At 50.0% G+C, this 21,054-nt stretch overlaps 1 protein-coding gene across 2 annotated transcripts; it reads left to right on the top strand.

The window, feature by feature from the left end:
* Nucleotides 1-1,728: 1,728 nt before the first annotated feature.
* Nucleotides 1,729-20,135, top strand: LOC116793844 (type-1 angiotensin II receptor-like). 2 transcript variants are annotated; one of them, XR_004359605.1, is made up of 3 exons: nucleotides 1,729-2,048; nucleotides 5,970-6,850; nucleotides 20,126-20,135. XR_004359605.1 is itself a non-coding variant. In XM_032702011.1 (2 exons), the coding sequence occupies exons 1-2, from the start codon at nucleotides 2,011-2,013 to the stop codon at nucleotides 6,655-6,657; spliced, it is 726 nt and encodes a 241-aa protein (XP_032557902.1). In that variant the 5' UTR covers nucleotides 1,729-2,010; the 3' UTR covers nucleotides 6,658-7,784. The 2 variants fall into 2 exon arrangements, 1 of the variants encoding a protein (XP_032557902.1); XM_032702011.1 differs by lacking the exon at nucleotides 20,126-20,135 and having other exon boundaries at nucleotides 5,970-7,784.
* The last annotated feature ends 919 nt before the right edge of the window (nucleotides 20,136-21,054 follow it).

Raw genomic sequence — 21,054 nt, 5'->3', positions numbered from 1 at the left:
TCTGGGCCCAGAGAAGCTGTGGCTGCCCCGTCCCTGCAAGTGTCCAAGGCCAGTTGGACAGGGCTTGGAGCAACCTGGTTCAGTGGAAGGTGTCCCTGCCCATGGCAAGGGGTGGAACAAGGTGAGCTTTGAGGTCCCTTCCCACCCAAACCATTCCATGAGATGGCAAGAGAAGAGTGGTGGAAACCCTCAGGGGTCAAAAGTGGAGTGGAGTATTTTAGACAGAAGAAAACTGAATTTTTCTTCCCTATGGCTGAATTCTAAATAAATTCTGTTGTATTTCACCTACTGAGGGGAAAAAAAAAGAGGAGTCCTCAGCTGCAAAGGGCACTGTAACCACTGTACAGGGCCAGCCAAAGCCTTCAAACAAAGGTGCAGCCCAAAACAAACAGGTTATGGAAAAATCCTGGAAACCACCTCACACCAAAGAGAAATCAATTGGGAAAGCTGTGTTTGCATTGCAGGAGACACCGGTGGGTTCAAAGAGAGCCCATCAGCCCTGGGGAGTGGTGACCAATGTTAATCTTTACCAAGGAAGGATTAACTGTGGGAACCGGGCAAAGATTTCCCCGCCGTGCCCGTGGCCGGTCCCGTCCCTCTGCCGGGCACAGCCGGGTCCAGACTCCCCTTCCCACCCTCCCACCTGCCCAGACAAAGGGGTTTGTTGCTGTTCTCACAGGCTGGGTGCCCCCAGGAAGCGTTCTGATGAAATGGGTGGTGCCCCGGGCAGGCTGAGGGCTCTTGTCTTATCTTTCCGTGGTCGTGATGAAATTCTGAGCTGCTGGCAAAGCGGGCACAGTGCCTGCAGGGTTGGTGCCCTTGCAGCCTGCAGGGTTGGTGCCCTTGCAGCTGAGGGTTCTGCTCTATCACCACGGCAGGCAAGGAAAATAAGCAAATGTAACAGGAGCTGTGAAACGCAACAGAGGTTGTAAAATATCATAAAACACAAAACCGGTACGGGGAGTCTCGGGCGAAAGCTCACTCATTAAAATCAAATATAAAAGTGAATATTTATACACTTAAATCAAAAATTATATTAGTCACCAACCAGTCCAATCCCTATTTCCAGGGACTTTGGCTTTGGCAGATGTTCTCCCAAGAGCCCCTGTGCAGACCCAGGGCTGCCATCGTGCTCTGGGCAGGGAGGACAGCACTGGGCTGCCTTCCCCTGGGGGGAACAGGAGTGACAGAGCTGTGCAGCACCTGGAATTTCAGCATTTTGTATTTCTACAGCTCTTCATCCCTTCAAGAAGCGATGAGGGGAATGGTAGGACTGGTGTTGGACAGGCAGCAAACCCTCCCTGTTGATCAGAAACCATCACAGCCTTTAGATTCCTGTTTTCATGTCCTGGCTGCAGCAGGAGATCGACATCCAGGACAGGGCTGGGAGCTGTGGTCGGGGTTCACGTGGCTGTGGATGTATCCCACGGTGCCTGTGGGATGTTCCTCCACTCTTCACTGGTATCTCATGCAAAGACTCCCCAAAACACGGATGGACTTGGCTTCCATCCAACATCACACCTGGAGAACAACCAGGAGCGTCAGTTCAACGTCAGCCCCATCCAGTCTGGGTATCCCAGGAAACACCAACACAAACACTCCCTGGGAGAGCCCAGTCTGGCTTCTCATGCCAGGGGACATCCTTTCTTCGCTCAGAATAAGTGTTTTACTCATGGATAACCTGTGCTGGCTCAGCCAGACGAGTGCAGGGTTGCACCCTGTGATCTGCCCCAGCTCCAGCCTGATTCCCAGGAAGTGTCTGGGGCTCCCCTTCCACGCAGGGCATCAGTTTTTCCAGACAGCTGAAAGTTAATGGCTCTGCCACGAGCCCAGTGAGTAATCCTTGTGAAACCAGCGCCGGGGAAGTTGCCCAGCCAAACAAATTCTGTCACCGTGGCTCCGTGCTCTGACGTGGTGCTGAACGTGCAGCACTAGATATAAAAACCAGGAAACAATCCAAGGCAAACGGCACATTTCGGCTCTGCTGCAGGCCAGACACGGGGCACAGGGATGCAGAAAACTATTCCTGGCTGCTTCTTCCAGCAAATGTAAGTATTTTTCCTCTTAAACTAAATAGTAGCATTTGATTACAGTCAGGATATTCCATGGGAATCTGCGTTCCCAAATTTTTTCTCCTCTTCTGTATATTCTTTGACACCATTCCAGGAGGAGTTTTGAAAGGAAGTATTTGTTTAACAGTGGGAGGTGATTTTCTGTCAGGTTACAACAACAGAAGTTACTATTAATTGGAATTTGGGAAGTGTGTCAGAAGAGAGATTCCTGTGGAAATAAAACCTGTACCTCTGAAAACGCAAAGCGTTGGTTCAGGAAAACTCCCGTGAGCTTGAATTGAGGGTCCATCCTCCCAAAAACTGTCCAGGTGTCACTGTCCACATGCAGGGATCCACAGACAGCAGGAGGCTGCTTTGAGAACTGTAAAGAAACAGATGAATTGGCTCAGGTTTCCTCCGTCACCGACTCTGGAAACACTGAGGAAACAGCCCCCCATTCCTGTTCCCAGCTGGCCCCATCCCAGGCATGATCCCACCTGCCCAGGTGAAGGCAGAGGGGAGGGGCTGCTGGTGGGGAGCATCTGCTCCCCCTCCCCAGGGCCCTGGGTGGGCTGGAAGGATTTCCCAGCTGTGGGTTGGTTGTGGATGGGGAGATTGGCAGTGGGACTCAGGGGAGCCGCACGGGAGGAGCCTGTGCCTTCAGCCCCTCCTTGTGCTCCCTGCACAGTCTGCTCTTCATCCAGTGCCTCCTCAGCCTCACCTCTTTGAGGGCTGTGCCTGACCAGTGCTGTGCCCCCTGTGGATCTCTGGTGCTGAGTTTGGGTAGCAAGGACTCTGCCCTCTCACCATCCCCGTGGCCCCCAGGCAGCATTCCCTGCCTCCTGCCACCATTCCCTGCCTCCTGCCACAGCCCAGCCCATGCCCACACGGCATTCCAGAGGGTGTGTGTTGGCAGGTACCAAAACTCTGCTGGAGGGCACCGGAGCTCTCCATGGGAGAGACCATGAGAGAGCACCCAGCTCTGCTTAATACACTAGAGCAGACGTATCCAAACTGCATTTGGAGCAAGAATTGGAAATTAGGATGTTCTTTTCCCTATCAAACATCCCCAGCTGCCTGTGTGGTGACACACGGGCATGTTCCTGTCCCTTGGCCCAGGGTGTCACCTGTTTCCTTACCCTGTGCCCGGATTCCTTCGGAGGTATGAAAGCGTCCCCGCCTGGGGACAACCTGTGACCTGCTGGCTGGGACACCCAGGAGAGATAAACATCTAAATCCCCTGCGGCCAAAGAGGAAATCCAACCTCCAAACCTCGTTCTGCTACATTCTGGATGCAGTTCTAAGCACTAAATCACAGTGTGAGAGAGGTGGAGGGAGCCCTGACAATGATCCTGTGACAATGATCCCGTGACAATGATCCCGTGACAATGATCCTGACTCCTGGGCCAGCTGGGGCTTGGCAGGCAGGACACCTCTGCCATGTCTCTAACAGAAAGTAGGAAGGCATTTTCCATCCAGGAACTCCAGTTCTTTTCCAAAGGACACTGTGCTGTTAAGGAAAATGCTGGCAGTGTTATGTAAAATGCTGAATTTTTCAAGAAGGGAGGAGGTGAGAAACACTCTGAGCTCCTCAGTGTCTGGACTAGCTGCTTTGGGCACCTCCTCCAGCTGTACCAGCTGCTCCTCATTCCTAACACTCCTCCTTAGAAGAGCTGATCACCAAGCCCTGAGTGTTAAGATAGGACCCAATGTCCAGAAACTCAGAGTTAAAATGCTCCACAGGGACAAGATCTCCTGTAAATCCAGCCATTGGAGGGTGTAAAATAAAAAAAAAGAACTTTATCAGGGCGTATGAGTTATCTCCTCAAAAATATCTTAATGAAAATACACACAGAGATAGGCTGCAAGAAAAAAATAATGACAGAACATTCTTAATGTACCTTTCCAAAAGAGTAACTTGCTCGAGTAACAAGATAAATCAGGATTTACCTGTACTTATCACAAGTTTGTTCTCCTCCACTTGTAGCCAGGGAGTTGTATGAGCTTTCACACTGTGGATCCACATGGGTTTGATCCAATAGATCTCAATTTTATTGGTGCTCCATCAAAACAAATGATCAAACCAATCACAGAGTCATTAAGGTTGGAGGAGACCTCGAAGATCTGAGTCCAACCACTGCTCAGACACCAATGGTCAGAGATTAACCCTTCCCCTTCCTCAGTGGAGGAGCAAAGCTCATCTTGGGCAGACAGGGAACACCAAAGGGGCTGCACCAGGACTGGGCTCAAAGCACCTGGACTTAATGGGGAGAGCACAGACCACTGATCTTGGAAAGATTTTGCCTTCGCCACAAAATGCACAGTCATTTTTCTGCTTAATCACTGTGGAAAACGAGGGCAGGATGAACCAAATCGACTTCAGCTGAAGTACAGGGAGAAATTTTCCCTCCCCCTTCCCCAGAGCGTTCCTGTAGCAAGTTGGATCAAATACTTAAAAGACAAAGGAGAACAGGCACATGTGAACCTCAGGTGAGTCAACCTGGTACAAATCCAGTCTCTACAGGCAACGGGAATCCCAGTCTTAACAAAATTGGCTCGGGACCTTTCAGAGGAGTCACTCAGGATTATCATCATCCCATCAAAATTGAAACCAGGCCGTGACTAAAGCAACCAGCCAGACCTGTTGGGTAACTGCACTGGAAAAGCTCAGTAGTACCAGCTCCAAGGCACTCCCATTGGGAATTCTGAGAATTCACATAAGGAGATAATTGCTCAGTATGAAAGAAATGGGATTGTTACTCTTAGTTAAATCTCTGGGGCTCAGCCTCCTGGAAACTTCTTCAGTGACTGACACCTTTCTTCAGTTGTTGGCCTCAAAGCTGGTCACAGGCTTCAGCCAAGACCCAAATTCTGTCAATTCCTTATTACAGTTAATGAAAATGCCCAAAATGTGAGATCTCTGCAGAACCCCACTTGACACACCATTCCTCTAATTCCTGATAATGAGCCTTCCCTTACTATCCCATCCCTATGCATGACTTAATCCCAGTTTCATCTAGTCCACATTTCTTACCTTGTTCCTCTATAAAAATGCCTCATGAAACAATATTTGCACTCTTAATGAAAGTCAAGCAATGTGACACTTGCTGGTGCTCACCCAGGAGATTGATGATCCTGCTATGAAAGGAAGCTGGGCCCAATAAATTTAACAATGTGAGACACCCACATTGTTCTTCCTTATCTCCTCTCTACCATTTAGATAACAATTTCCTTGCTTATTTTAGTAGAACTGAATTAGCAGATTCTTTTAGTATTTTCTGGCAGCTGAAGTATTCCATTTTCTGGCTCCTCTTGTCCAACTCTTCCCTTTCAAACACAGGCCCCATCTTTGCTATTTCAAATTTTCAGGGAATTCTACCAGTTAAAACTTCTCAGTGATAACCATGGAGGGTTTCCCCCTTACTTCCATCTCCCACCTCACCTTCCTTACCTTCCCATCCTTGTTTCATGGCTCTTCATCTGATGGCTTTCCAACATAATTCTTATACATCTATGCTAATCTTTTATACTGATCTTCACCATATAATCCTCACTCATCATCTAATCCTCACTCCATCTCTTGTAAGCATCTTTCTGTCTTTTTGAGATCATAAGAACTAATAATTTAACCCAATTAACCTCTTGGTGGTCTTTGTAACCTTAACCCACACAGGGATAGTTCCCATTCACTCCCTTTCAATGCAATATCACACCAATTATGCTGCTATCTAAAAATATCCAGGCACTTTACAAACTTCATTCCTGTTTAAGATAGGAGTGTGTAAAAACCAGCTCAGGTCCTGAGCTCTGAGTCATCTCCAACCAGTTCTTGACACTGGAATGTGTTTGTACACTTTACCTGGAATCTATCCCACTAATTTTACATTTAATCACCCTTTTTTTTCTAATGCATTCTAGGTATTCTTCCCTAACTGGCATTTTGATGGAGAGAGACCACATGAAAGACCTGAGGAGATACCTGGCGCTTAAATACATCCAATACCTTGTCCTGTCTTCTTCCCACGCCCTCAGCACCCTGCTGGGCCTGCTGGGCAGCGTCTGCACCATGATCACCCTGCAGTCTGCCAAGGTTTCCTCCAAGTCCACTGCAGTCCTCATCTCCAGCCTGGCCAAGGCAGACATGCTGGTTTTGGTGAGCCTGCTGTTGGAGGCGGGTTTATGGACCTCCGGTGCCGGTGTCTCGCCCGCGGCAGCTCTGGCGCGGAACCTGCTGACGGCGAACGCCCACCTGAGCTGTGTCCTGCTCAGCTGTGTCGCCCTGGAGGCCTATCTGATCACCTTCCTCCCCACGGAGTCACGGCACCTACGGACAGTGAGGAACGCCAGGATGGCATCCAGGCTCATCTGGCTCCTGGTGGCCGCAGAGTGTGCCCTGTTCCAGGCGGACGATCTCCTGACGGCCGGCGGCGCCTCTGCTCCCACCCACGGCCCCTGGGCTCTCTTGTCTCCCCTCCCCAGCACGGCTGCGGCCCTTTTCAGGTCCCTCAGTTACATCCTGGGCATTCTCCTGAGGATTTTCAATGTCTACATCTACTACAAGATATTTTTCAGCGTGTCTAACAGGTCTAGGCTAAAATCAAAGTAGAGCCAGTTCCCGGGGGATGTGGTGCCGTGACAGCCAACAGAAGGTTCTTCAAACCAGTTTCAAACCACTGGTTTGGAAACTGTTCAATAAGCAGGACCAAGGCTCGTGTTTGGGCTCCCCATGGAGTTTAAACCCTCCTGTTTCCTGCTGCTGTGGTTATGGAGGGGAGCTGGGGCTGAGGAGCCCCTGGCCTGTGTCTTTGGTTAGACTTTATTCACCGTACAGGTGGAACAAACGACATTTCAGGAAGGGTTGTAAAGCAACCCCAATATTTTTTATATCAAAATGGTGCTTAGAGGATCACTCAGGGATCTGTTGAGCCAATATGTAGTTGTTTACTAAAGACATGATCTATGTCCTAAAATATCTCTAACCCAGGTGACCCACCAGAGTCAGCAGGTGGGATGGAGAGACAAGGTGAGCACCAAACTGGGTTGGTTGGGCACTGAACAGGCTCCCCAGGGCAGTGGGCACAGCACCAAGGCTGACAGAGCTCCAGGAGGGTTTGGATGATCCTCTGGGGCACATGGGATCCTGGAGATGGGCCTCTGCAGGGCTGAGGGTTGGACTGGATGATCCTTGTGGGTCCCTCCCAGCCCAGCACATTCTGTTATTGATTCTGTGACACTGCCCAGTGCACAAGTGGCCGTAGACACTTCCACCCACTCCTGCCCTTGCCTGGGAGACACCCCAGATCCAACTCCAGACTGCTGGGAGACTGAACCTCTCAATATGTTCTGCCACCCCCAGACCGTGGCTGTGGAGCCAACAGTGAGTGCTGGGTGCTGACAGGGCTTCTCAGGAGACCCGAAAGGAAGCTCTGCTGAGGGCTGGGCAACCACAAAAGGCAGAGCAGAAACACACTCGAGTCAATTAAAGCCCTTTGATGCGCTTTGCTGAGCAAAGCTGATCCCCCGGGCAGGAGGGGTGTCCTGGTGCACTGTGATACACTGCTCTTAGTCTTGAAATGAGACACTCTCAAGAGGGATGAAATGCTACTTGAAGTGCTGTAATTAATAAAAATTGGTTTTGTTAAAGCTTGTGTATTATTTATTAAAAATGAGTGTTTTTTTCTGAGGTTCTGCTGCAGTTTCAGCTCCTCCTGCAGAAGCTGAGGCTGAGAGGGGACAATCCCACCGTGTTTGGTGCACAAGGAACATGGGGGTTTTAATCTCTGGATTCACCACTTGGCTCAGGAATTTTTTCTGCCTGATCGTCCTGGTGAGTGTTTCTGCCCCCAGGACAATGCTTTCCTCAAGAAATTAATGAAAGCAAAGGCTAAGTGTGTCTGAGTCGTGGTCAGGCTGAAAGGGAAGGAGATGCTCCACAAGGAATTTCTGGGACAGCACACCAGGCTGTGAGGGATCTGCATGGCTGGAACACCCAAAGCACTTTGCAGTCAGTGACAGATCCTTTATTCCCTTTGTTCACATCCTCGTCTGAAGTTTCCAGACCCCTGAAAGAAAGCGGATTCCTTTACAGCTGGACCAACAGCCACGAGCTGTTTTTATTTGCCACTTGAATACAATTCCCTGAGTGTTTTTGGCTGGTTAATGAACCAGCATATCCCATTGTGGATGTAGCTGTGGCTCTGATGTCAGGTCACTCTCTACCAAAGAGCTCAAAATCTGCCTTTGCCAAGAGCTCAGAATCATAAAATCATGGAGTGGTTTGGGTGGGAAGGGATCCTCATCCAGTCCCACCCCTGCCATGGACAGGGACACCTTCCACTAGCCCAGGTTGCTCCAAGCCCCATCCAACCTGGCCTTGGACACTTCCAGGGATGGGGCAGCCACAGCTTCTTCGGGCAATCTGTGCCAGTGTTCAGCTTGGAGCTATTTCCTGCACCAAAACCCCAATCCATCCTCTCCAGCACCATAGAAGCTTTTCTGGGGTGCAGGAAGAGGCACCCTTCCCTCTGCAGTTGGGAATTCCAGTGGAAGGCACGGATGGGCAGGACACAGCTGGCATGGGGAAGGCATGTGCCTCTCACAAGATCTGTGTCCTGCTCCCACAGGACACGGGAAGTGTACAAACTTTACCTCTTGGGAGAAAACTGGTTTAGATTTCAACTCCTTCAAGTGTGTGTCTGCACCAGGAATTGCATCACTGCAGTAGCACTGTATGAGCAGAAAGTTGAAACCAAAGGAAGTTTGGAATAGAAACATAATGATGCACAAAAAGGGGAATTCCCATGTCATGGGAATGACCAAAATTGTTAAATTACACCAGCTACTGTGTAGCCTCAGCTACACAGTGTGTTTGCCTCACTTAAATCATTAAGGCAAGAAGGGAAACGTTCTCCTACTTTTCCTGGGAAGACTCATTCAAAGAAAGTTTGATAACAATTCAAAGAAAGTTTAATAATAGTCCACGGAGCTGTTTCTGAGAAGGAAAGAGTCAGACAGGAAAATATGTTTCTACAACTGGGTCATCTTTCAGAGATCTATTTTCTGAAGCACTGATAATCCAAACAAAGGGTTTGAATTTAGATCTCCCACAAGCCACATGAGCAGATTGAACTGAAGAGATGGGTTTGCTCCCTGCAGTAAATCACATAGATAGAAGACATTGAGTTCTTGGGAAATGTTGGTGTTTTGTTATCAGTGCCTCAAAATTCTGGAAAATTACGAGAATCTGGGTTTCTTCTAGCACTTGCTGGCTCCATTTCCTTTAACTCACAGCTATTTCTCCAAGTGACATTTAAAGTAGCTCTGCGGATGTTTTAGAATGACACCGAGTGCTCTCGAAAGCGCAAGGAGATATTTGGCGGCAGCGGCTCCGGCTGGGAACGTGTGAACAGCACATGGTGCTGAGCAGCCCCGGCCGCACCGAGGACACGCCGTGTCCGACACGTCCTACCGAGGGTTCTGGCTCTGCACCCTTGTTCCTCTTTGATGCATCACTTCTGGAACCGCTCCCGGCCGCGGCGATCGCTGCTTTTGTTTGCACATCGTGCCCTCTGCTGGGAGAGGGGTGGTTTAGCCCAGCCCAAAGGAAAATCCTCCTCTCTCGTCCTGGCAGATGCAAGAGAGTTGTGCCAAGGGCAGGGAGTGACAGGACAAGGGGGAATGGTTTTACACTGAAGGAAGGGAGATTAAGATGGGATATTGGGATGGAATTCCTCCATGTGAGGGTGGGGAGACCCTGGCCCAGGTTGCCCGGAGAAGCTGTGGCTGCCCCATCCCTGGAAGTGTCCAAGGCCAGGCTGGACGGGGCTTGGAGCAACCTGGGACAGTGGAAGGTGTCCCTGCCCATGGCAGGGGTGGGACTGGATGGGCTTTAAGGTCCCTTCCCACCCAAAGCAGTCTGTGATTCCATGCTGTGACACATGGGAGATGGGAGGTGACGGCTCCACACCCGATGGCCCCTTTCCCGCTTTCTACCTCAGCCCTCTGCCACACAACCCCTATTTATTCCAGCCTGGCTTTGTGACCTCTCCCTTGCAAGCTGAAACTGCCAAATAAATTCCCCGGGGGCTGAACATCCACTCCTTTTCTCCCAGGATTATTTGGGCTAGGACAAGCAATGACATTGCCTCACACAGTCCTGCACTGCTCTGCAACCCTCCAGCTCAGGCTCTGGAGGTACCTGTGGCCAGGTGGGAGCTTTCTGTTTGTCAGAGCGGTGTGATGGTGTGTCACACCTCAAAAGGGAATTTCTGGGTGCAGGAGGGGGCAGAGCAGGGTCCTGCCTGCATCCACAGCCCTGAGGGTGCAGCTGGGAGTGACCCTGTGGGTCACACAGCCAGGACACAGCCCATGGAAAGCTCCTTGGTGACATATGGTTTGGAATTTAACAGGAGCTTACGGGGGGATCAGGTGACTCCACGACTTGGAAGTCATCTGGTGAGATGATGTTTGCAAAAAGCAGAGCTGGATTCCAGCTGCATGGGCCACACTCTGGCCTTCCCAGACACATTATCTGACAGGATAATCAGGGGGAAATGGGATTACAGGTAGAGGTGTGGCTCTGGGAGGCCCAGAGAGCTGAGTTCAGACACACACAGGGGCGAGGGTGTGACAGGGATGGGGACGGACCGAGGTGACACACGGCACATTCTGATTCCCTTTCTCCCCTCCCACTGATCCCTGTGTTTTCCTGAAATTAGGCTGGACAGCCACCCAACCAGAAGCATCTGTTTCTCCTTTCAATGTCAGCAGTGTAAACAAAGTGCATTTGGGATGTTTGGATTCCATAAATCTATTGCTTTTGGCTGCTCTGTGGGGACACGGCCGGGGCTCTGATCCCGCGCCAGGCACACGGGAGCTGTTTACAGAGCAGGGTGACCGTGGGGAAGTGTGGGACCCTGCCTGGCACTTCAGGAACTGTCATTTCCCCTGGCCCTTCGCTGAAACAGCTCCTGGAACAGCAGCTGCTGAAGGGAGGGATGGAGCTCCCAGGGGCTGGGGGTGCCAGCACTCCATGGATGGCCCTCACCAGCCTGCACAGAAGGTTTGGGCTGGAAAGGACCTTTAAAGGCCCCCTAATCCAACCCCCTCCATGGGCAGGGACACCTTCCACCACACCGGGGTGCTCAGAGCACCATCCATCACCTTCCCATCCTGTTTGCAGCCTCACTCCCTTGGCTGCCTCCTCTGACACGTTCCCTGCCAGACTAGTGCTGTCACCACGGTGGGGAGCCAACATCCTTCGGGAAGGGTTTGTCTGTCCGGGCTCCAGTACAAACCCAGTCCCCAGGGTGGGCTAAATCCTCCCTGCAATTTAAAAAGGGTGACCTGGGGCACTCACCCTGCTACTGCTCTGAGTCCCGAGTTTGGATGGAAAATTGAGCACCTCAATGGTTTAAACCAGAGCAGATTCATCACCACAGGAGCTACCAAACAATGACTTAAATCTGATTCTAGTTCATTTCTTTTTGTCTCTTTTGAATAGTGGAGTAGAAATATACATTCCCTGTGACTTTTCCTTGTTAACTTGCCTGCTTTTCCCCAAAGGATTGTTAATGAGACGCTCCATGGCCTCGAGAACGTGGAAAACAGGCATTTTCCTTGTAAACACAGCAGCCCAGTGGTTTGCTGGAATTCACCCCAGAACAGAACCACCCTCGGGTTAGGAGGTCACACTATAAGCAGATACTTTACCACAGTTTTACATTTTCAGATTTAGGAACACACACAAACACATTTCCCTTTGCCTGCTAAAGAAAAGCAGGGGATGTAAATCCAGGTGGACACCGACCCTGGTGCTGCCTGAGGGCTGGTTTGGGGCCCTCCAGGGCTTGCAGACCCTGATCCCACCTGGCCTCACTTTTGTGTTTCCCTCCTTGAAATCCCCTGTACCTTGTGGACATCAGAGTCACGACCTGGGAGCTTTTTTCCTGTCTCCTTTCCATAGGATGGAAAGGTAGCCCAGGTAGCTCAGAGGAAGGTGAGGAGGAGGAGGAGGAGGAAGGGATGCAAACCCCATTTACCCTTCAGGCTGGAAGGGTGGGTTATGCTTTGGACTCCCTCATCTGTGTGGGGGGGTACTTTCTGCCTAACAAAGGTCACTCGTGGGGCTCCAAACCTCCCTGTCGATCATCTACGTGAGAAAATGCAGATTTGCCAGTCCTGTGGCTGATCCAAGATGCAGGAGAAGCTCAGCCCCAGCAAGACAGAGATGCTGCAGCATGGAGGGGTGTCATTCCAAGGGTGAGCTTTGTCCAAGGAGTTAAAAAACAAAGAATGGGAAAAAACATCAAAAGGAGGGGGATTTTCTGAGAAGAAAAAGGGCTTTTCTCGAAGGAGAATCAGAGGAGGGAGGCACCAGGAGCCCGTGCAGCTCATGGAGCTGCTGACCTTCAATCCAGGCAGAATCTGCTCCTCGCTGAGGTCAAAAGTTGTATTTGCTTTTTGAGAAATGCCTCAGCTCTTTTATCCAAGAGCAACAACCCCACGTGTCTCGGGGAGGAGGGAGCGGGGGGGAGGAGATTGCAGGCTCAAAGTGGGATGGAATAACAGCTGAACCACGGCCCCCACTCGTGCAAACCCCCCCTCCGAGCCGGGGCAGGCAGAGCTGCCAGGACCCGCCGGGCTGGGGCAGGGTTTTCACGCCAGCCGGGGCCAAAAGCCAAAAAATCGGCGACTCCTGCCACTAAGGATGGATGCTCACCCGAGAGGAGCTGCTCACCCGGGAAGCTCAACGCTCTGGAGGTGGATCCTGAAAGCGCAGTTTGAGCCCTGATCAGCCCGAGTGCAGAAAGGAGGGGTTGGGGGCTGGGGAAGCAGCTTCGAAGCCATCAGATAGAAAAGTGGGAAAACACCTCAAAACTGAAACTGCAGAACGGGCTCAGCCACCTTCAGATCCCTGAGAAATTTCAACCTCATCTCACTATTTTTCCCCATCTTCCTTTATGTGGAAAACACTGACATTACTCCCTTAATTATTTGTATGCAAACCACTCCATAATCTATTTTAAAGTGATTTTTGAATTCAGTTATCTGCACATTTCATTGACAAGGCAGGAGACACATAAAGCAGCTGAAAGAAGAAAGGCATTTTTGAATACCTCCATGGATAAAGAGCCCAGATGAAAAGCAGATGTTGGAGGCAGCTGCATAAAACAAATATTGAGGAGGCCAGAAAAGAGATCCTAAAGAAATACCATCCCTAGTGATGTGCTCCTCCAGAACATCTCTGTGTTGCTGGTTAGAGCAGACAGGTTTTTTAGCCAGCCAGGTTTTTAGGTAGCCAGATGTTAAGCCAGGTTTGCCACCCCCACCTTTGGGCTCCCTGCTAAAGCTCTGCCAGTTTGTAGCCCCCTTGATGCCTCAAAACTGCCCCAAAAAGCATCACTCCAGTCTCCTCTGGGGCTGGCTCCACACAACCTCCTGATAAATCTGGTGAACCTCACCCTCTCCCTTCACTCTTCTCCCCTCACTCCCTGGGATGTGCTTATGTGAGTTATGGTCTCCTTGAATTTTCATTAACAACAAGGAAATGAAAGAAGAAATTAATCACAACTCCTGCTCTCCCCTTCCCTTAAAAGGGGAAAAAAAGCAACAGAGGGGGGAAAGAAAGGATTAACGAGCTGCAAAATAAAAGACCTTTGTTTTCCCTACAAGGTAAACCAGGCTTCGTAATCGTCTTCACGAAACCCTTCGAGATTATTGCAGCTGCTAATTAATCATGAACAGTCACCTCTGTACAGCCCTGCCCTCCCCATCAGCAGGGGCCACTCTGGTGGGGATGGTGCAGATGTCAGAGCTGTGCCATGTCCTGCTGCAAGGCCACTGGGCAGTGCCCTCCTGCCCATGCCAGGGCCGAGGAGGAGTGTCCACACTCGTGAGAAAATTGTCCCCACATTGTCCCACGTTGCCCCTGTGGCCAGCAGCCCATTAGCATGGGGCATGTTGTGCCTTAAACCCCTGCCCAGGCTCCCAGAATCTCTTATGTTGGAAAAGCCCTCTGTGATCATTGAGCCAACTGTACCTGCCTGGTACAAGCTCCAATTCTGTTTGAGCCCCCCCCCCCAGTTCCTTCCACAGGGAAAAGGATGGTGAAAATGTATCAAAAAGACATTAATGAGGTTTTTTTCACAGTATAAAATTGAAAAAAACCCATAAACCCAAGTTGTACAGCGAGATCAAGGTCAAGGCTTGACCCAGCCTCCCAAGAAGCTCTCCCACTGTCCTGGAAAGGCTCTCACTGCAAAGGGATTCACCACACTTGGAACTGAGGAAAGGAAAAATCCACTTTCCTTTCAGTTTGGCCAATTTGCCTTCCCCAGCCCCGTGGATGGTGCTGCAGAGTGAGTGTGTTCTACCACTGAAAGCACGAGGGGCCACCAGGCCTTCCCACCCCAGGACATCCAGCCATTCCTAAGGACTGCAGATGGTTTCAACCCAAACTTAATACAAAACACAGCAATAAGGCCTTTTTTCCCTAATAAATAAAACCTATAATAATCACAGTACAGGATACCGCAGAGACCTGGTGATTAAACACACCATGAGGCTCTTGGCCCCTCTCAATAAAATATAAAACTATAAAGAAGTCAAGTTCCTGAGTCCCAAATCTGCTTGTCATGACAGGTTTCTCTTCAACACAAATGTTGAAGATGCCACATTTCATTGTCTGCAAGAATTCTCCAGGGAGAAGAATTCAAGCAATGAAAATAGTTTGGCATTTGACCAACTATTTAAAATATTTAACAGTGACCTTGAGAATTATACAAGGATCCAGTTAAAGCCATAGTTTAAGGGGAAAAAAAAAAAAAAGGGGACAAAAACATGTTTCCTTGCAGAATCTGGTCCTAATGTGTGTTTACTGCAAAGCTTATCTCAGCTGTGCTCTGGACACAATGAAAATGAGCTTAAAAACAAAGGAAAAGGAAACAAGTTTAACTCTTTGTCTTAGAACTACTCTGTGACCCTGTATGTATTTGGGAATTAATTGAATTTTCAGAATCCCTGATCACTTCATTCCAAGGAGTCCAGCATTTGCTCAGAGCAAGGACAGTGACTAAACCTTAGCCTGATGAACAAGTGGGAATTTTTGTTATTCCTGAAAAGGATCTTTGTGGCTCAGTGCATTTACAGCAGGTCCAGCTGGAGGAGGACACGAGCTGTGGGTCTGCCTTGGACAAGACCCCTCGAGGCAATCCCAAGGGAATATTCCAAGGCATAGACTCCTGTTCCTGCTGGATGAGGGCAGGTCGTGTGGGGAAGCCCAGAGGAGGAGATCAGAGCTCCTGGCATTGCCAACGTGCTCTGGGGGACCCACAGCAGTGCAGGGCCTGGGCAGGGCTCTGGGGAAGGGATGACAAGTCTCATTCATCCTTTGTGGTTTCCAGCCATGACCGTGCCAAAGAGGGAACATAATTGTCCAAGAGGAGCTGAAAGCCACTTCCCTGGCCAGTCAAACTGGGCACCACAGGGTCACCTGGCTATGGGGGGAGGTGGGAGAAGGGGGCTCGTGTCACCCTGGGGTCCCTGTTCTCCAGATTTTGGGTACAAATGACTCAGTCTGGTGTTCCCCCATCACTGTGTTGTTCTGCCACTGAACAGCAGCTGCCTCTACTTTGCATTTTCACTGCTCATCTCTTCAACTTCAGCACATTTCAAGGTTTCTTTTGTACCAAGATTGCAACTCAATACATGGGGCCACCTGAGTGCTGCTGGGATACGTTGTCTGTGTGTCAGAACTGTTCCTTTCTTCTTCTGTCAACCTGAAAAACAGCCCCTGGAGCACCAGGTGTTCCTTCTGCATGGTTTTTGTGGTGCAACAGACAGGAAGAGGGGCTTTCAGGTGGGGAGATCCCATTTGTCCTCACACACCCCTGTAGCTGGGGGTGTAACATGTCTCTCTCCTCAGTGCTGAGAAGTTGTGTGACTTCTTTTTCCCATATTATGGGCCCTGCTAGAATTCCTTGTGTTGCTTAGCAGGTGTATCCCCAGTGAGAGGGAACCCACACCACAGCCCCAGGGAAGCAGAGTGCAGTTGTGTTTTGGGTCAAACTGCAAGGAAATGGGGGTTTCTCCAAGTTGGAAAGCTCAGAACAGGGTGAGAGCACAGGTGTGAGGGCTCAGGGTACTCTGTGCTTTAACTTCTGCTACTCCTTACCTGCCTTTTTATGGATTATGGACTGTTAACTGCTTCCTTATTTCCCAGAGACCCAGGAATTAGAAAGGAAACCATGACCACCTTGGTTTGTCAGCACAAGACCCTTTGCTTCAGTCTCTGTATTTAGTTTTGGCCACAGCTCTGCACATCGAGAGGATCTTGCCCAGGTCCCAATCACTCAGTGATGCTCCTCCCACAAATTAACAGAGGGGTTTGGGAAATGCCAAAAAGCTTCCAGACTTTCAGCCACACAGAAAGATAAGCCAAATAATTTAAATTATATTATAATTTCCACTAAATGTCCTTTGTATATTTAAAAGACGTGTAGATGTGGCCCTTGGGGACATGGTTTAGTGGTGGCCTTGGCAGTGCTGGGTTAATGAAAGAAATTAAAGAATTAATTAAAGAAACCCCTAAACCCAACAATATTTTTTTATTACCCTGTATCTCTCAGGAGGCTGTAGGAAACCACGTCATGGATCAACACTCCAAGTATTATTCAAACAAAGATCAAAACAAGCACTCCAAACCTAGAGAGCACAGCCAAAGTTATGCAAACAACCCCAGGAGACCCACAAATACCAGCAAGCCCTTGCAGGGGCTCTGCTAAGCCTCAGAGGGCCTTAACACACAAGTGTTTGGGGTAGGTTGGGTTAAAAAGACCCCTGTTGTTATTCAGGGCTAGAAACTGGGTGAAATCCATCTGAGCCCCCAGCAGCATTTCTCACCATCTTCATAATTCCTCATTTTCAACCTTACAAGGCCAAGTTGGACAGGGCTTGGAACAACCTGGTCTAGTGGGAGCTGTCCCTGCCCATGGCAGGGGGTGGAACGGGATGACCTTTAAGTTCCCTTCCAACCCAGGGCTCTCTATGACTCTTAATTTCCCTTAATTTCCGTAAAATGTACACATGCTCTGCATTTATTTTCTGCAATATTTGCATTAATTTTTAGCTCACTGGGTGTGTTAAATGCTTACTGTTGTCAGTAACGTGGTTTCAAAACAATCTTTGGATGACTTTGTGAACTGGCTGCCAGCTGGACAGAACGTGGAACCGAGGTCCAACTTTCTAGTAACCGTTTGTCAAAGAAAATGAGATTTCTTAAGGGATGTGGAAAGTTTTCCTAAGATTTTAATTGATTTTCCCCTCTGTCCTCAGTTTTGGCACCTGCCATGGATCCAGCAGGACTTGCTGATGGATGGCAGGGACATGGAGGGTCAGAAGAACACGTCCAAGACAAAACCCACCCCAGCAGCTGTCAGGCCTCGCCTGGCGAAGGAAAAGCAGCACAAAGACAGTTCAGCACAGGCAAAGAACGAGCTTATCTTGATTATTGAGGCCACAAATTAAAAAGGCATTTATTCTCAGGATAAAACAAGCCATTCCCAGCCCAGGGGTGCAGGGAGGGTCCTGGTGCTCTCCCCACAGATGCAGTGGTGTGACAAAGTCCTGGGGACAACGTGCCAAACACGTTCCCCTTCGTGCTGGGGAGATAAAGCACATGGTGAGGGTTTCCCAAACGAGACCCAGTCGCATGAGGCTGCACTAATCACTTCCATGTGCCTGTTACTGCCTGAAAGGGCTGCAAGGGAGGCAAAGATCAAGAGGCTGGACTGATTCATGCTTTTCAGCAACAACACTACAGATCTATATTAAATCCTGAGGGCCTGAGCTGTGCTGGCACCTGCTCCAGCCTCACACCACTCAGTGCAGGGCTGTGGAGCATCTCAAACCTCCCCAGCCCTGCAGTGTGTTCGTGGAGTAAGGGAAGCTGGGGGGACACCTACAGCCACCCAAACCTAGCCCTGAGTTGGCTCAGCTGGTCAGAGCCTGGTGCTGATAATGCCAAGGTTGTGGGTTCAGTCCCACTCGCTGAAGAGCTGGACTTGAAAGTCCTTGTGAGTCCCTCTCAACCCAGCACAGTCTGTGATTCCATGAAACTCTGTCAGATCTCTGCACCCAGAAAGGTGTCCCTTGTCCCAGCCCAGCTGCTGTGCTGTTATGTAAGGACAGGCACAATGTGATCTGTCATTCCAACGGGACCCAAGGCAGCAGGAATGACAAGCTGACTTCACCCAGCACCCAGACAACAACTGACTGGGAACAAGCCAAACCTCCCCACTGCTGGTTGTCAGCACAGCTCTGCCCTGCACACTGACTGTGCAAGCACAAAGTGATGCTCCCTTCAGGCTCTTCCAGCAATTTATCCCTTAGGAAAAATGGATCACCTGGAGAACCGAGAGCGCTCGGTGTGAGCTGCAGCTGCGGTGCCGCCTCTGGGAAGCACTTTATGGGTTTGCCTAAATATTTGGGTTTGCGCTCTCCTGCATGTTTCCATCAGCCTTATAATGATCCCCTAAAACAGGAATTCCTCTTTTAAGGAGATAATTAACCAACCCTGAGCAGCTGCAAGGAATCAAACACTGCACAGACCCCAAGTGCTCACAGGCAGCTGCACGTTACTGATTCCTACCAAGGCCTTTCCTCGACATCAGGCAGAAGAAGAGGTAAATGAAGATATAAATCAAGCAATGTCCATTTGCTGTTTCCTGATTTAATTTAACACGGCCTTGCACAGCCCAGCCTGTCTGAGTGATTTGGGTGAGCTCATCACTTTGCATCTTCTCTACTGTGAAGCAACTGGTCCATTGCTGACACAGAGAAATGATCACCTGCAGCCCCAGATCCTGCAGGCAGGAAGGCAAATAGCAGAAGGTGATCAGGAAAAGAGGTTTCTGGTTTCAAACTGGCCATGGTGACAGTTGGGAGGCAACTGTGAGCCATGAGCAGCCTCCCAAATCAAGACATCAAAGAATCTCTATTTTGTTCCCTCTGGCTTCCAAGGGAAAGAATTCCCATTATTCCAGGTAACAATCTGCTGTGCCAGCACTGCACAGGTTAGGATATAGAATCACAGAATGGTTTGGGTCGAAAGGGATCACAGCGATCATCTCGTTCCACCCCTTGCCATGGGCAGGGACACCTTCCACTAGCCCAGGTTGTTCCAAGCCCCATCCAACCTGGTCTTGGACACTTCCAGGGATGGGGCAGCCATAGCTTCTCTGGGCAACCTGTGCCAGGGCCTCCCCACCCTCACAGGGAAAAGTTTCTTCCTAATATCCGATCTATATCCGCCCTCCTTCAGTTTAAAGCCATTCTCCCTTGTCCTGTCACTCCAGGCCTTTGTCCAACATCCCTCTCCAGCTCTCTTGAAGCCCCTTCAGGCACAGGAAGGAAGGTTCCTCATTCACTTATTTTTTTAGCGGGAGATAAATCCGTGAGACTGAACGATGTATTTGCATTAAAAAAGAGAAGCCTCCGAGCTAAAATTGCAGGAATAGTTACCGAGTTGCACAACCACAGCTCACTTTGCAGCACTGTATGAAAAGCAGAAGGAGAACACATTTACAGTGACCCTCAAGAGACAGAATTTGGCAAAGCACTAAATGCTCTTGGTGAAATAAAACATGCCCTGCAATCCTTTTGCTTATGGTATCAAGTGTAATATTCAATGGTCTTCAGAGGCTCAAAGCTGCTCTGCTGGTTTTGGATGAAAATGAATTGACTCAACAGTAAATTAACAGCAGATGACTGGTGGGAATGTTTATTCCCATATTGACAGTTTTGGACTGCTTTTCCTTCTTTAGAGGTGTTAGAGATGAAGGCAGCGTGTGCAGGGCTCACCTGGAGCTCCAGGTAGGCAGCAGGAGCCATCCCACAGCAATTCCACTCCACCCCCCCAAATATGGAAGTGCAAGCTTAAAAATAAGCAGATGCTCAACTTCTGTGATGGGCTGGGGATGATTGAGCACGTGCTGAAGTGTTTTGCTGACTCAGAGCCCAGGTCCTGCTCTGGCAGAGAACAGGTATTTCCACAGCCCAGGTGAGCCCCGACCAAGCTGATCCAGCACTTCATAAAAACCCGGCAGGGCCGGGAGCTGCCGACAGCAGCAGGAGCTCCTTGGGCTGGGATGAGGGAGCCAGGGCTGGATCCTGCTCCCCCACACCCTGCTCAAGGTCTCTGGGTTTGGAAGGGACCTTACAGACCATCTCATCCCAACGCCCTGCCGTGGGCAGGGATGCAGGGTTCACCAGACCAGCTTCATTTAAGCTTGGATTTTCACTGGAGCAAGGTCAGGGAAAGGCTGTCTCCCCACCAATCCATCACCTCCTGCCTCAGTCATTCACAAATTGCCCCCATGGCTGCAGACCTGCACCTGCCAGGGCCCATCTCAGTCCAGGGTGAATCCCAGTCCCTACAGCCTCAGGCTCAGGGGTGTTCCTGTGGTGCTGCGGTTACACCCGGCTTAGCCCTTTCTTAGCCAACCTCCTGCTTGTGCAAGGACTGAAATAACCCAGCAGAACCCTTTGGCAGCTCTGCAGGGAGGGTTTCTCACTCATTCCACCTGCCTGTTGTGGCAGCTGAAACTTCCACGCTTGCGAGAACGAGCGGGTGACATCTGCACTACCCCTGGTCCCAGCAAGGAGGAATTTTATCTGGGCATCAACATGACAGTGTGGGCCCTATCGGTCTTTCATAGAATCACTAAGGTTGGAAAAGACCTCTAAGATCATTGAGTCCAGTCCCTGACCCTTCCCCACCTTGTCCCCCAGCCCAGAGCACTGAGTGCCACATCCAGGCATTCCTTGGACACCTCCAAGGGTGGGGACTCCACCACTTCCCTGGGCAGCACATTTTGATCTGTAACCACCCTTTCCATGACGAAACTCCTCCTGACATCCAACCTGAACCTCCCCTTCTTCTCAGGCAACAACAGTTTACGGAACTCAAGGCACCTTGAATTCAAGTGCCCTGTTCACCCACAGG

The sequence above is a fragment of the Chiroxiphia lanceolata genome, chromosome 14 (genome assembly GCF_009829145.1).
Source record: "Chiroxiphia lanceolata isolate bChiLan1 chromosome 14, bChiLan1.pri, whole genome shotgun sequence".
Lineage (NCBI taxonomy): Eukaryota > Metazoa > Chordata > Aves > Passeriformes > Pipridae > Chiroxiphia > Chiroxiphia lanceolata.
This window is presented reverse-complemented; position numbering and strand designations above follow the sequence as displayed.